The sequence below is a fragment of the Pholis gunnellus genome, assembly GCF_910591455.1.
Source record: "Pholis gunnellus genome assembly, chromosome: 22".
Classification (NCBI taxonomy): Eukaryota; Metazoa; Chordata; class Actinopteri; order Perciformes; family Pholidae; genus Pholis; species Pholis gunnellus.
The window spans coordinates 6,245,908-6,261,346 of record NC_136549.1 but is presented as its reverse complement, the minus strand read 5'-3'; the positions used below and the strand labels follow the sequence as shown (position 1 = coordinate 6,261,346).

General features: G+C 42.8%; 2 protein-coding genes across 3 annotated transcripts; one reads left to right on the top strand and one right to left on the bottom strand.

Moving 5' to 3' along the window:
- Positions 1–690: 690 nt before the first annotated feature.
- On the bottom strand, positions 691–7,114 carry arl1 (ADP-ribosylation factor-like 1). 2 transcript variants are annotated; one of them, XM_079183612.1, is made up of 7 exons: positions 7,032–7,114; positions 6,206–6,343; positions 4,534–4,615; positions 4,209–4,320; positions 3,199–3,377; positions 2,799–2,874; positions 691–817 (listed from the first exon to the last, which is right to left on the bottom strand). In XM_079183612.1, exons 1-6 carry the CDS (start codon positions 7,033–7,035, stop codon positions 2,844–2,846), a joined length of 546 nt encoding a protein of 181 aa, XP_079039738.1. In that variant the 5' UTR covers positions 7,036–7,114; the 3' UTR covers positions 691–817; positions 2,799–2,843. The 2 variants fall into 2 exon arrangements, with proteins under 2 accessions (XP_079039738.1, XP_079039737.1); XM_079183611.1 differs by lacking the exon at positions 691–817 and having other exon boundaries at positions 1,732–2,874.
- Positions 7,115–7,737: 623 nt separating this feature from the next.
- Positions 7,738–14,906, top strand: LOC306713710 (DENN domain-containing protein 11-like; the record flags this gene model as incomplete). Its single annotated transcript, XM_079183517.1, has 9 exons — positions 7,738–8,140; positions 10,042–10,141; positions 10,400–10,558; positions 12,433–12,589; positions 12,695–12,833; positions 13,223–13,354; positions 13,566–13,716; positions 14,187–14,255; positions 14,711–14,906. The coding sequence occupies 9 exons, from the start codon at positions 7,738–7,740 to the stop codon at positions 14,904–14,906; spliced, it is 1,506 nt and encodes a 501-aa protein (XP_079039643.1).
- Positions 14,907–15,439: the final 533 nt, after the last annotated feature.

Genomic DNA, 15,439 nt, shown 5'->3' with positions numbered 1-15,439 from the left:
TCAGAGACACGTCTCACTTCGTGATCTTACATAAGATTTTAAAAATGAGATATTGTGTAACTGCTGTTTAACGGCAGGATGTCTCTGCATTACTTACGACATCAGTTCATAGGAACTAAATGTTTTATTTTCCGGCGGTGAACAAAGTGTAGACTTGTCCTCAGATTTATATCCTGTGCAGTTAAACGTACTTTTTGTAATTAAAAGGATGAGACATTTTTACTGATCGTTCGTGTTCTGGTATCACAATTTTGAAAAAAACAAACACAGAATGCTACAATCACTGGTAGCAACTCATTCTCACTGTACAAGCAGATATATATATGCAACCATAAAACAGCACACAGTTAGTGATCAGTAACTAAGTCACTAATGGGCCAAACGCTGCAGTCAAGAAATCCATGAAAAAGGATTTAAATTATGAATTCTTTTTTTGGGGAGAACAGAAATGAACAAAAACAATAGAAATCCATGACATTGAATCTGCCTGACTATATAGTACAAAACCAGCCCAGTAGAATTGGCAACATTTAACACATCTGTTCATAGGTGTTGAGGATTTGTTTTGCATTTACAGAACTGTAGATAATAACCGCTCTCTAAAACCCTCACTCGTGCCACCAGCAGTGGGAGTGTGTCTCCGGTCCAGACGTTACTGCAGCCTTCACTTGTAAGTCCCAGACTTGAAAGGCGTTGTAAGGCTTCAGGTGGGCTGGAGTGTAATCGGGGGGGTCCAGTGGAAAGGGGGTCAGAGGTCAGGAGTATATACAGAACGGGTGGGAGCCTTTACTGCCGACTCTTCAGGGATTCCACCAGCCTACGAGGACAGAGAGCACATAGAGTTCAGCCGAAACACAAAGATAACATGTTGCGCAATAATCAACCAATACTGAAGAGCATGCGTAGCGTCATGAGCGTCTTGACGAGCTCTCCACGTCGTCTCTTGCTTTAACATGGCTGGTGTGCTCACCGTTGACTGGGAAATATGATCAATACAAATGTCGTTCTGGATGAAAATAAACATAACTCATGTCTCTCACCACAGCAGACATCTCATAGGATGTTGACTTCTTCCTACTTCACACATATTTAATAATAATTTACTCCCATTTCTATCACTTCTCTGTATGGTAACCAGATCAAGACCGTGTGCCCTTTGAGGTCTTGAAGATCTGCCATTTTCTGTCTTTGAGGGCGGGAAGGCCCAATGAGTTTTTAAAAACTTTTGACACTATTACTTTTTCTAATACCATGACTTTTTTAAATATATTATATACTATGACATATGTTATATCTCGTTTTACAAGATAAAATACAACTTTTTTCAAAATTCTTTTCCATGATACTTGAGTTTTTTCGACATACAATACTAAGATACTATATTAATTTTTTTAACGTACTATACCATGACTTTTAAAAACCTTTTTTCAACATACTATACTATGACTTTTTAGACATACTATATGACTTTTTCCTCTTTTTTTCAACGTGTAAAAAGAATTAGAAATCTTGTAATCGCTGTTACACAGCAGGATGTCTCTGTATCGCTAATCTGTTCATATGAACTCTAAGTTTAATTTTCCTGCTGTAAACTAAAAGTAGAACTATCCTCTGATGTATATCCCGTGCAGTTGAATGTACAACTTGTTATCAAAAAGATGTCATTTTTAGAGATCATCCGAATTCTGTTACCTCAGTTTTGAAAATCAAACCGTCTTGAACACAGAATGGTACAATCACCGATAGCAATCTTTACTGAGAATCATTTTCACTGTACAAGCAGATATAAATATGCAACCATAAAACTGAGCAGACAGTTAGTGTTCAGTAACTAAATGACTAATGTGCCAAAGATGCATTCAAGAATTTCAAAAGAGAAAAAGCTTTACCTACTAAATTATTTTTTAAAAAGAGAACACAAATGAACAAGAGGAAAAAAAACATAGAAATCCATGTATCTGCCTGACTATATAGTACAAAAACAGCCCAGGCTGCAGTAACACTTGGCCAGAGGACATGTAGTGGATGTGTAGTACTTTTCCACTGATGGAGGCCAAATTTTCAATTTCCAAAAATAAATGAGAACATTTTCTACAAGCCGGCCAATTGTACACAGACAGAGGTAGTGCAAGTCCAGCATAAGATCAAAAATGGTCTAATGAGTTGGCAATCGAGCAGTTGCGTCTCCGTGATGACGTGTCTTCATCTCCGGTCGCTTAGTTCAGGAGCAGGACTGACATTTGTACTGTGGAACCTCTGGTGACGTCTGCGGCCTCCCGGTGGATGGGCATTGCACCTTTGCTCACATGGGGGACTACGGATCATCTTCTGGGCTTCAAGATCGCTACAGAGGATCAGACTGGACGGGCTTCTCAAGGAGCCGTATTTATAGACTCCTCGTAATCCATGGTAGCATACTTCAGTGTTGACACTTCGTACAATTAGCAACATTTAACACGTCTTTTTTTTTTCCCCCCACAGGTGTTGAGGAAATTTCTTTGCATTTCCAAAACACACAAATGTAGATACTAACTTGTCCATCACTCGAGTGGTACAGCGCTTTTAAAGCCTCACTCGTGCCACCAGCAGTGGGAGTGTGTGTGTGTGTGTGCCCGGTCCAGACGTTACTGCAGCCTTCACTAGTAAGTCCCAGACTTGAAAGGCGTTGGCGTTAGGAATTGGAAGGGCTTGGCCAAGGCTTCAGGCGGGGAGGAGGTGGGGAGGAGTGCAATTGGGGGGGGGAGGGGGGTCCAGAGGAAAGTGGGATTAAGGGAAAGGTCAGTCACAAGGCTTCATACCGAAGGGTCAGAGGTCAGGAGTATATACAGAACGGGTGGGAGCCTTTACTGCCGACTCTTCAGGGATTCCACCAGCCTACGAGGACAGAGAGCACATAGAGTTCAGCCGAAACACAAAGATAACATGTTGCGCAATAATCAACCAATACTGAAGAGCATGCGTAGCGTCTTGACGAGCTCTCCACGTCGTCACTTGCTTTAACATGGCTGGTGTGCTCACCGTTGACTGGGAAATATGATCAATACAAATGTCGTTCTGGATGAAAATAAACATAACTCATGTCTCTCACCACAGCAGACATCTCATAGGATGTTGACTTCTTCCTACTTCACACATATTTAATAATATTTTACTCCCGTTTCTATCACTTCTCTACATAGTAAGTATGGTAAAACCTACCATTCCATTGCCTCATCCAGACCTGTGCCCTTTGTGGCCGAGGTCTTGAAGATCTGCCATTTTCTGTCTTTGAGGGCGGGAAGGCCCAACGAGTTGGCCACCTCAGCGGGCGTCATTGCCTGGTCCATATCCTGTTTATTTGCAAATACCACCAGGATAGCTTTCTTCAGCTCTTCCTCCTGGAGAAAACACAAGGCCACAAAATGATGTAGCGAGAGAGACACAGATTTGTCATGTGGCAGCTAAAAGTATCTGTAAAAGCAAAAAACAGGTTAACCACCCTGAGTTAACTACCACTCATTTTATAACTCATTTTAGTTTTGCTCTCTGAAATTTCCAGAAAACATAAAAAACAAGTGCCCCGGATGTTAAAAATGTTGAATTGTTAATTTTGAATATTGGCATTTGGATTTGACAAATGCCGTTTAAGCAGCAAGATTGTTTTGACCTGAGCAACCTAAAAAAAGTGTATTATATTTTTTGACTATTGTAAAATTGGATTTTGTTAACCTACAAAAATCAACAAAACAAAAAAGTACGACAGTTTTTCTATGTGAAATACTTTTATGTTGTAAATTCTGTGGTAATAGATTTCCACATTAACTACTCATTACATTTCCAGTTTCTTATAAGAGTCAAATTATTTTATTTGCTCACAGTTTAAGCTTAAATTACAATACACCAATTTATAAGGACATCTAACAAATACTCTAACAATATCCTGTTCCGTTGTAGTTTTGGACAAATGGATAATGTGACCTCAAGGTGGCAGTAGAGGAGATGTGAGGGTTTATCTCACGGGGACTAGAACTGATCCTTTGCGATCCTTTGCGGACATTCGATGTCATGGAAATGTACCTAATAATCGTTGAATAGTTCCCATCTGGACAGAGTGCTACACATCCCATCAGCTCTGCCGTTAGCATGATGGTTGGAGCTTGTGATGAAATCTCCTCACATCTGACATGGTTCAATGTGTTTAGGTTATAGTTGAGAATAAGCCCACTCACCTCCAACATGGCCACCAACTCAGACTTTGAGATGCCCATCCTGTCGCGGTCGCTGCTGTCAACGACGTAGATGACTGCATCTGTGTTCGAGTAATAACATCGCCAGTAAGGCCTGTGAAGGAGAGCGAGGAGACGAGAAGGTCCATCAAAGAGTGAGTGAGCGAGATGCAAGAATGAATATATAAATATTGTATATATACAAAAACTTGACTTCTCTGTTTATACCCAAGAAGCTATCTCAAAGATGCTGGGAGCTATGTCCGTGGTCGACATACATAGACGCCCACACAATCAGCAGAACCAACACCTGCCACTTACAACCTACCTGATACTCGTCTGTCCGCCCAGATCCCAGACCTGGAACTTCAGATTTTTGTATGTGACTGTCTCAACATTGAAGCCGATTGCTGTGCGGAGAGAAATCCAAATGGACACAATCAGAGCAGAGAATATGAGCCTGATTAATACCACCATCTAGTCTGGAGTACTGTGACTCCGGGTACATCCCAAGTCTCTTAATTGCATCCCCGTTTCCCTCACTTGCGTCCTTTCGTCTTAGTCCCTCCCACCAGGGATGTGAGGAAACCATGCGAGGAGAGAGGAAACGAGGATATATGACATGAGACGTCCTTTCCTCTAAAGCATCACGTGAAGCCACGTCTGTTTCTGATGACGGCGGCCGCTGATCACAGCTGGATCAGCTTGTCAGTCGGCTTTAACAGCTGAAGAGTCTTTTGAGAAGTTTGTGTCTGTTCACATGATCACTGTCATAGTAACTAATAATAGTAATAACTAATAAAGACACAGTAATCATCGACTCTTTAACAAACTGTCCTGTTTATAAGCGCAGGATCGATTTCTACCGACGGAATGTGTTTAACTTATTTATGAATTATCTGCGTCTGTACATTTTGAAATTGTGATGTCATTATTATATAACCCAGAATATGATTATGGTTTCTCTTGAACACTGGGATTAATTTATTAGGCTCCATGTTTCAGGTTAAACTTAAATGATGAAACTCAAACACTTAGGAATGATCAGCCTCACGTGACTGAATGAAATGATGATAAATTATGTAAAAAGCTCTCTGACTTTAATTGTATCTGTAATAAAAGTTATCGGAAATATCAGATCATGTAAAGACACATTTTTCTAATAAATGAAGAAAGTTGTTTGTGGTCCTTTTGATGTTCAGTCTACAATAATCATATATTTAAAACGGATCAGAAAACTAATCAAATATAAAACTAGAGTTTAATCTGTGATCTTTCTTCAGTCTGGTATGAAACTCCAGTGATATTTAGAAAAAATATCAGTCTGTTCAGCTGCAGCGTCCAATCACATAACTGTTGAACAATGAGGGGGCGTGTCGGCCGTCAAATCACTTCCTGGAAGGCTGTTCTCGTGCGTCTCGCTCATGGCTCCTCAGAGATCCCTCCTTGCTCCTCCGAGCTAAATAAGAGCTTTGGGACGGCCGTCAATATGGCGGCGCAGAAAAACTTCCGGTTCAAGCGAGGAGCGAGGAAATGACAATTAAGAGACTTGGGATGTACCCTAAGATATGCACTAAAATACACAGTCATGAGAAAAATATGCTGTTTTTGTAGAGACTAAAATGAAAGAAAGATTTGGAACGTATAGTGAATAAATGTATTTGTCAAGTCTTTGACTCGTGATTTTGATCAGGCAAAATGAACTTGCTTTGCAGTAGAACAAATATGTCTGTAGACAAACTGACGGGTACATTGTACAAATCTTTTTTTATTATGACGGCCTTTTAATCAAACTATTTGTTTTTCTCCCGGTATCCCAAATGTCAAATATAATCAATTCAATCCTGTGAAGCTTGATTTCTTTGTTAACTTCTCTCCAGTCAAAACGTGTGTGTCAAAGAGAAGAATGTTGACTAGACTGGTTGCCTGCGTTTACAAAGCGAGCGTTAAGCTGAATATGAATCTAAGGATGTTGTGTAAGGAGAACACAGAGTACATACTGGGGATTGTGGTGACCACTTCTCCAACCTGCAGCCGGTACAGAATGGTCGTTTTTCCTGCTCCGTCCAAACCCAGGATCAGGATCCTCATCTCCCTGGTGCCAAACAGGCCCGAGAAGAGATTGGAGAAGAAACCACCTACACAATGGTCCAACAGAAGAATAAAGCTCTTGATTAGCGGATGGATAGAAAATAAAACGGCACTTTGGGCTCTATTTCCCAATGGTGGGCATTATTCAACCTTTTTTGATTTGCAATAACTTAATAATAACTCAAATAATAAACATACAATAGTTAACCGATGGTAAATCACCTGCCAACATAATAGTTACTTTATCTTCTACGAGGATTACAGAAACAGATAAACCCAAATAAAGTCCCAAAAGATATGAGGCTGAATTCAACGTGAATGAATTAGATTGTTTGTATGACAGGGGCCTGATCCCTGTCAGTATTACTCAGGTAGTTAAGCAGGTTAGCTATGGTTAGCTTAGCTGCTGACGTTATGGCATGACTGAATTCACTGAAGACTGCAAGTTGACCCGCTTTTCTCTTATGTCTTTGTAGATATTATAAAAACGGTTAGCCCGAATAGCTCGGAGACAAAACGTTAAGGAGCTGTCCACACCAAAACACCATTAAAACACCAGTAAATAGCTATCTAACGTTAGCTAGCTAGCTAGCAGGCGACAGTCGCACTGCGCGTTAAACGAAGATACAGATACAAAACGGAGATAAACCGTTGTCTAGTTATTCATACGCATGTAGGTTATAGGTACTCAAAGGTCAAATACATATTTTAATGACCAATGGTTAAAATACTGACCCATTTCGATAAGACTACGGCCCTTCAATCAGCAGTTCAGTGGCAGGTTGGAGAGGCACCTTCTTCCGTGTGGTTGACGTGTCGCTGAACTATGTCGCCAACTCTCGCCTCGAGTTTGTTTTGTTTCGCAACATTCGACACATTTAAAATAAAAAGGATGGTTAAATGTAAAATTGACAAATAGCAACTAAAAGGACACGTTTTAAAAATAATAAGAATATAGTCAACACATTAACAGTATTTTAGATTCAAACACTTGAATGTGCTTAATAAAAACATAAATATTTTCATCGAAAGTGCTGCTCGTGAAAGAAAGATTCATCTCGACGCTGTGGTACAGGGTACGTTCAAGAAGCCAAAACGGTGTCCTGTTCCCAAATGTTCAATAGCTATTCTCTGTTAAAGGGAAGGTGACAGTAACGGGTGAATTGTTTTGAATGCAACTCACATTAGACGAAGGAGTTGCCCTCTCCCAACAGCATCACATTTATGACCACCTCAGACAAGAAAGATTATAAAGACAGATGTGAACGCTGCAACGCGCAACATTAATTTGATGCAAAATGCAACCGTTCTGAGCAGTAAAGAATGACTTTACAATGCGGGAATTGCTTTAAGCTATAATTATCAGCGTATGGACCTGGTGCCCGTCGGCTGAGACATCATTTACAATCTGTGAGACTGACGAGGCGGGACCGCCGACAGGATGGTGGAGCGGTCGGACCGAGCCCCTCTGCTGGACTGGGAGGAGGTTCCGTCCGCGGAGAAGCCCGGCGGAGCGGCACCGGCGGCGGTACACACCAAGGAGCGACTGGCGAGCCCCTCCAACAGCCGTGCCCCATCAGGATGCTCCGCGCCGGGGCTTGGGTGGAGCAGCGGTCCAGGGGGTCCCACTCACCGCAGGTCTGTATCCAACGCAGACGGCTGCAGCGCCCCACCCGCGACCTCCAGCGACCCGATGGGCGAGGATGAAGCCCTGCACTCCGGCAACGAAGATCATCTCTCGGATTCAGGATCGATGGAGGTGTCGCTGGAAGACAGGATGGTGAAATGGGAGGAACAGGACCAGATTGTGTCGGTCTTTGTGGTTGCGTTCAATACCAGATCAGGTGGGACATCAACTACACCAGCATGGAATTATCGTTGCTATATTAAACTGCCGACAGAATGAAGGGAAGGGATCATGTGCATAGCCAGGAAGAGATAAAAACAGATGAAGCCTGACTCGTCTAATGCAAGCAATGTGTCTGACGCCCAAAATGAAGAGCGCGTGTTTTTACCAAGTCTGCAGAAACCTTCTCCTACAGGTGTGGCTTTTTCTGACCCGGCAACACGTTTAGGTACATTAATAACATTATTAAAAGCCACCTCTAGCCTGACAAGTCAAGATGTCAGGTTGAGTTCTGTGATGGAAATCAATCATCCGGCTGTTTCTGCAGAGCAGCTCTATACATTTTTAATGAGGGGTACGTTGAAGACAGGCTGAGCCCCTGTGAAAAAGCAGCCGATCAGGTTACTTCCGTAGAGGGCTAAGCAATTTAAGAATCCTAAGATGAAATGGTTGAACATGTCAGGGGAAACGTGACTTGATTGCGTCAGAGGAGATTCCCTGCAGGGTGGAGCTGCAGGTGCTTTATGATTATGCAGCACGTCAGATTGACACGAGACCAGGAGAAAAGAGTGGAGTTATAACAGATTATAACAATACTTTTTAAATGTTTGCTCAGTGGAAGGGTCACTAATATCAGTACTCCACCACCACCATGTGACACAGTCTAATTGGGGCTTTGACAAATAGGAAAAATACTGTATATGTTTACAGAATATACAGTAGGAAGATCTATAATATAATATATTAATATATTAAGAGAGTTGGCTGTGGTGCATCATTATATGTGTACCTGTAGAAACAGTGTGTAACAAATTACACAGAGCCATAATTTCAGTGCTTACACCAAAATATCTAGTGTGTGCACTCAAAAAGGCCACTCTTATGTTAAAATATACCCATGCTTCCACATCACAACATGTGAATGTTGTGTCAGAGTGTTGGCTGGATACAAAAAAAAAGCTCCACTTCTGCTTACTTGAAGAGGTGCAATCCACCCAAAAACACTTCAGGTGTAGTTTATGTGCCTACTTACCTGGTGCAAGTTGTTTTTTAAGGGTGTTATTGTGGCAGAAAAAGGTTTGAATTGTAGCTTTTTTATCAGGTAGTGCAGCAGAGGAGTGACAGGAAATGGGGGAAGAAACGAGGGTTAAACATGCAACAATGTCATTAAGACACGCCGACGGTTCCTTTTTTTAAGTGAACAAATGAAACCGAAAGATTTCCTCGACTGTTTCTGAGTCTATACTCTGAACCAGAGCAAGTAGAGGATTAGGATTAGGATTCATTTTCATACTTCACCAATAATAATGTGGCATAAGGCTGAAGGAGGGAATCATTATTTGAGGATTTCTTACAGAATGCAGTAAAGCAACAAGGGCCACACATGATACATCACAAAGCAAAGCATTCTGATTTTGTGCTTCAAATGGGATTTAAAGTATATCATGACAGAGTAATGTGATGTCTCTCGGGGCCTTTTGATACTGGTCTGTCCGTACAGGAAATAGCTGTGATAGGCACTTTGCACTGCACGATACTTAAAGCTAAACACTTTAAGTCAACAACCGCTGTCAAAGTGGTACTAGAGCATCTTGTCGTGTTCAGCTGCAGGTGGATGATACAGACCTGTCGGACCTGTCAATCTGATGAATGGAACTCACGTTAACGGCAAAACACTCCACTGACTGTTAAGTGTAGCTAATGATTACATCGAGAACCACCTCCCATCAGACCGTATTTGCTCAGCTGCCTCTCGAGCGTCAGGAATCCAGTCGGTCTGTGTCCCCGTGGTTTCATGAGCACGAAATGAAATGGTGATAGTATATATTTACCGTCCGGTGCTTTGTCTGCTCGCCTCTGTGTTTTTCATCGTACCTCTCTGTTGTGTGGGTGTGATAGGAAACATGCTGGAGTGGTGTCTGCCCAAAGACATGGACCTGGAAGGAGTGGAGTTCAAGGCCATCGCCAGCGGCTCCCACCGGGTCACCACAGACTTCATGTAAGCGCGATCAGTCTGACCATTTTGCACAGTAGAGGAAGTTGTTCACCTTCTTATTACATGCTGTAGGACATTACCAAGGGGAGGAAGCTCATTTTCTGTATTAGGATGCGGCCCCATGTCTTCGTCCTGGCAGGACAGAGCAACACAAAAGTGTTGCCTGGCAAAAAAAAAGAAGTCCAGCCATCTGGCAGAGCCTTTGCTTTTCATGACTCATGGCTTCGCCTGTCTCCCTCTCTCCCCTCCATCCATCCACAGCTACTTCCGGAAGGGCTGCTACTTTGGCCTCGCCTGCTTTGCCAACATGGCGGTGGAGAGCGCGGTGGAGAGGGGGGCGAGGATGAAGTCGGTGGGGATCCTGTCTCCTTCCTACACCCTGCTCTACCGCTACATGAGCTTTCTGGAGCACCAGGTTAGGTAAGAGGAGCTGGCTCGTACAACGGAGCGATCGGCTTGGCAGGAGCGGTTACGTTCACTGAACTGAAGACAGAAAAACTTCAGTGTCACAAAATAGTGGAAAATGCAAACAGTCACAAAGCGACAACTTGAAATAGCTTGGTTCATCCAACCGGCGCTTCAAATCCCAAAGATACTCAGTCCGACAATAACAACCTCACCACAATGTCCATTTAGTAGCAGGTCTGGAGTTTTATCACCTAACACTTCCTCAGGAGATTGTGGAACTGTAGATGCTTTCCATGTTTTCAGCACACTTTTAAGGACTTCCCCTGTTGGCTTAGAGGTTGAGATTTAAATTTAAAGAGTCTATTAGTTCATAGAACAAAAGAAAAACCTCATTTTAAGAAGCTGGATCATGTATTTTTTATTAGATTTTTTGGCTTAAGGAATGACTTGAAATGATTCATTGATTAACAAAGTCTCTTATAAGTTATTCATTTTTTTCCCTCTAAGAGTTTGTCCCAAGACACCACAACCACTACTATCATTAGTAGTAAAAGGTTTCATGTATGGCGATATGAGTCCAGGTAAGTTCACATATGGCCACTAGGGGCCGCTCGTGGGCCTTTTTGACCCTCCTCAGCCTAGTTCCTCTTCTTCTCTCTTTTCCCTCATCTCAAATAGAACACTCACACTTTCCGTGACTCCCGTTTTCTCTCCCTCAACAGCGCTACACTTCTATTATCCTGAAACCCCCCCATTAATAATGGTGCTGCCGTGTACAGGGCCATGAACTTCGGTGTTTCATCCCTAGATTTGTCACACCAATGTCACACTCTGTCTTTGAACACAGCTCTCTCTATATTCTGTCCCCCTTTCTCTCTGCTCCCCCCCAGCCCTCTCCCCTCTCCCCTCTCCTGTTCCCACACTCCCAGCCTCGCCTGGCCTCCAGTCATGCTGAGGTCACGCTCCTTACTCATCATTACCCAAGTAGCTCGCTCCAGATTCCCCATCTGCTGACTGCCTTGGCAGTTATATAAAAGGGCTCAGTGTTGGTCATGAGGTGGTTAAGATATTTAAGAATTTGTGGATACTCTCTCCCCTTTTTTTCCTATCCCTCCTTCCCTATATTTCTGATGTGTCCTCTCTTGGCATTTGCAGCTAACAGAACTCATTAGCTTTGCAGGGACATGCTACGGATGCTAACAAGGATAGGAATGAGGAGATGGAGATGTGTCTTGGCATAGAATAATTGCAGCCTTAAATGTGTATATAACCATTTGTACAGCAGCTGACACATTAAAGAAAAATGCTTGCATGCAGACCGAAAGCTTGTTTGCATTACTTTTGATAAGCAATTCATTTATCAAGCAAACATGTCAAACATTTGCTGGTTCTATTTGCTCAAATGTGAGGATTTTTTGCTGCTTTTCTCTGTTTTATATTATTGTAAATCGAATATCTTTGTCTGATTGTCAGACAAAAAATGGCAATCTTAAAGATTTTAAGATGAAAACCTTATGAGTGAAATCAAGCAATGAGCTGCATATAATAATTTATAATTTGATAATGTATTGTATCATAACAGCTGCAGGAATGATCTTTTATTTTTTTATATTTTTTCCTTCTTTTTGTGTATTTTATATGACTTCTTTTTTTAGATGAAGAAATAGATGGATACGGTTCTTATGATTTTGTTGGTTTGTGATATGATGGGAAAACTATAAATAAAATATTATTAAAAAGTGATTTAATCCCAGATGAATATAATAGTAAGAGTCAGTCACAATCAGATAATATTCTACTTTAAGAGAGGTTGAGTCTAAAATCAAGACCAGTAAATATTTAATGATTCACTGAAAGTCTTCTTCTTTTTTTGTCCCCTGCCACAGGCTCCAGCTTCAGTCCCCAGGCCACTACTCTCCCCTGGAGGCCTTCTATGAGGACAAGAGAGCACTTCTGCCCCCCAGTGGTGATGGTGTGGTCACTGCATGTCCAACCAATGCCTGGGGAGCAGCTATCAACCACTGCATGCACCCTGAGATGAAGGTAGGAAGGCCATTTACACTTCTACAGCTGCGTCTGCTGCCGTTTTTTCACACTGTGTGACTCAGTACCCTTGTGCGCCTCTGTGTTTGAATACCTGTGGACCAGATCACCCACCCTGCAGGCTGCATGTCCCAGTTCATCCGCTTCTTTGGGGAGCAGATCATGGTGCTGTGGAAACTGGCTCTCCTCCGCAGGCGCATCCTCATCTTCTCCCCTCCACCCGTGGGCGTGGTCTGCTACAGAGGTGAGAATGTACTCATTTGAATAGAAGTGGAAATAGAAGAATGGAAAAGTCCCATTGGCTTTTTGCTGTGGGAACCAGTGCGGTCCTTGCAGCACTCTATTGTCATCGATCTCTTGTCAAGATAGTGCATTTCCCAAAATTTTAAAATCATCATAAAAGAAAATAAAGATCATTTTCACAATTTAACTTTTTAAAAAGCTCACACACACACACACTGCAGAAACTGTCTTGTTTTATTGTATCGAGTCTGGGGATTTCACATCAGCGCACATGCAGTTTCTCTCCAGCTGTATCAGTGTTGGACAGCCCACATGTCATGCACATCCATCTCTGCCACACTCATGCATTCATTTTGCTAATCTCACCCTCCACCCGCTCCTCCCTCTCAGTGTACTGCTGCTGTTGCCTGGCAAACATCTCCATCCCTGGGATCGGCGAGGCTGTGCCCGAGTTCCGCCCCTTCTTCTACGTTAACGTGGCCGACATCAGCGCCCTGGAGAACGAGCTCTCCTACGTGGCGTGTAAGTGGATGCTCGAAGCATGTTGGTCTAGCATACATCTATTGCAGGTACGAATGGTATCTTAAATCTTAGAGGTCCTGTGTGTGTGTGTGTGTGTGTGTGTGTGTGTGTGTGTGTGTGTGTGTGTGTGTGTGTGTGTGTGTGTGTGTGTGTGTGTGTGTGTGTGTGTGTGTGTGTGTGTGTGTGTGTGTGTGTGTGTTTGTATGCTTAGGTACAACTGAGAAGATCTTTGAGGAGAAGAAGGATCTGTATGATGTGTATGTAGACAATCAGAATGTAAAGACCTACAGGGACGGCCTGAAGCCTCTGCTCCGCCTCAGCACCGCCGACAGGGAGAAATATCGCAAACTCACTGAACAGAGGTAGGTGACACTACCAAAACCAGGACTACCGCTTTTACTTCATTACCAGGGTGGCAATTAAAGGCTAAGGCTGGTGTTGTATTTTGATTTTTTTTTTTATTGTCAACAAATCCTTTAAAAGGCCAGACCTATCAATTCATTTAATCTACTAAAACACATCAGTGAGCCGCACTGTAGCACCTGATGACTTGTTCCCTCATTACGATGAACATGGCCACTGTCATTTATTTTGAATCAAGCACACGATACACCGTCCTGCTGCCTAAATACATCAAAAGGTGGCATCTGTGGCTGAAAATAGTCCCCAACTAATGCACAGCATTTCATCCTATTTGAATGTATACATTTATGAGCTGCTTGCACAACGTGTACCACAAGCCGGCAATACATATGTTCATCACAGATTGTCTCTTGCAGGTTTTCAAAGGAACAGCTAGAAATAAAGTGTGTGTGTGTGTGTGTGCGTGCAGGCAGATGTTGCTGTACTCCCAGGAGGAGAATGGAGACTGTGTGTCCAGTGAAGAGGATCTCTTTATCCTGTAAGTACAACATCATACATTTAACCAGCAGAGTGAAAACTCTGATTAACCACAGTAAGCAGAGCAGATCTCTTTTCATGAGAACGGTCAGCACAGCGGTAGCTTAGAAAAATGGAATCAAAGAGGTAATGAGGCTGACAGAGCCTCCCGCCCTTTCTCCTCCTCTCACAGTAACTGCCGGTAACAAATCTCACAAAAGGGCACATTTGGTGTTTGTTTTTTTTTTCCATCTCATCACCGCTACTGTTCAGTATAGAGACAGGAAAACTACAGGGACTAGGAGGAAAGCATACAGGACAAGGGGGACAAAACAAAAAGGGGAAAAGTCAGCTTTATAGAGGTTTTCGAAACTGCAAAAAAATAAATCAAATCAAGTATATATTGCATTTGTGGAGCTGGGTGAAGAGCCATGTAAAACTACTCACCCTCTTCTTTCTAAATGTTGATTTCTGCAGGTTTTTCCTGGAGCAGAACAACAGGATTTTCCAGACCCTCGGCGAGGTGGCAGGGAGCCCCGATCCCACGCTGACCCAGGAGAGCGTGAGGGCCATGGGTCTGGATCCTCATGGAGACAGGCTCTTCCTGCTCCACCTGCTGGAGATCTACGGCTACGACACCCTGCTGGTGTCGGAGCAGCTGTGCTGCAGTTGAGAGATCGCGGACAGCTGGCTTTCCGCCTTTTATCAGTGCTGGTTTTAAAAAGGGGGTCGATTCGCCTCAAGCTAACGTCAAGTGCTGCACTACTGGCTTCTTGGGAGTCTTCAGGACTGTTTGGAATTTCTCTGGTAGAACTTTTTGTTGTTGTATATAGCCCTGTGCTTCTTTTGTTCACCGTGGTTGTGCTCCCTCACAACCCTGCTGGAAAGAGCAACAATCCTCTTCATGTATTCACACCAAGAGTAATGTTGATTCTACTTGGATACATTCTCATGGAGGCTTAGGATGGATTACTTGCCCTCGGCTGATTTAAAAGGGATTCTCTGGATCGGATACGGCTGCAGTATTTCAGCACTGAGCCGTGTTTGAATGCCACGGATGGCAGGTCCATGACGATTAATCAATACTAAAGTGGCCTGAACTGTACTCGGACAGAGAGAGCAAGAGACTTTTTCCAAGATGAAGCCAGTGATTTGTGGATTTTCAGCGAACAAAACTTGTACCAAGATCTGATGTATGAAAGAGAA

What these genes read in the sequence shown, in the direction of transcription:
- arl1 (XM_079183612.1), bottom strand. An exon ending in AGTGGTCACCACAATCCCCA is followed by an intron (nt 4,616 to 6,205) that starts GTATGTACTCTG and finishes CTCTCCGCACAG; the next exon opens with CAATCGGCTTCAATGTTGAG. An exon ending in CTGGATGAGGCAATGGAATG is followed by an intron (nt 2,875 to 3,198) that starts GTAGGTTTTACC and finishes CTGTCCTCGTAG; the next exon opens with GCTGGTGGAATCCCTGAAGA.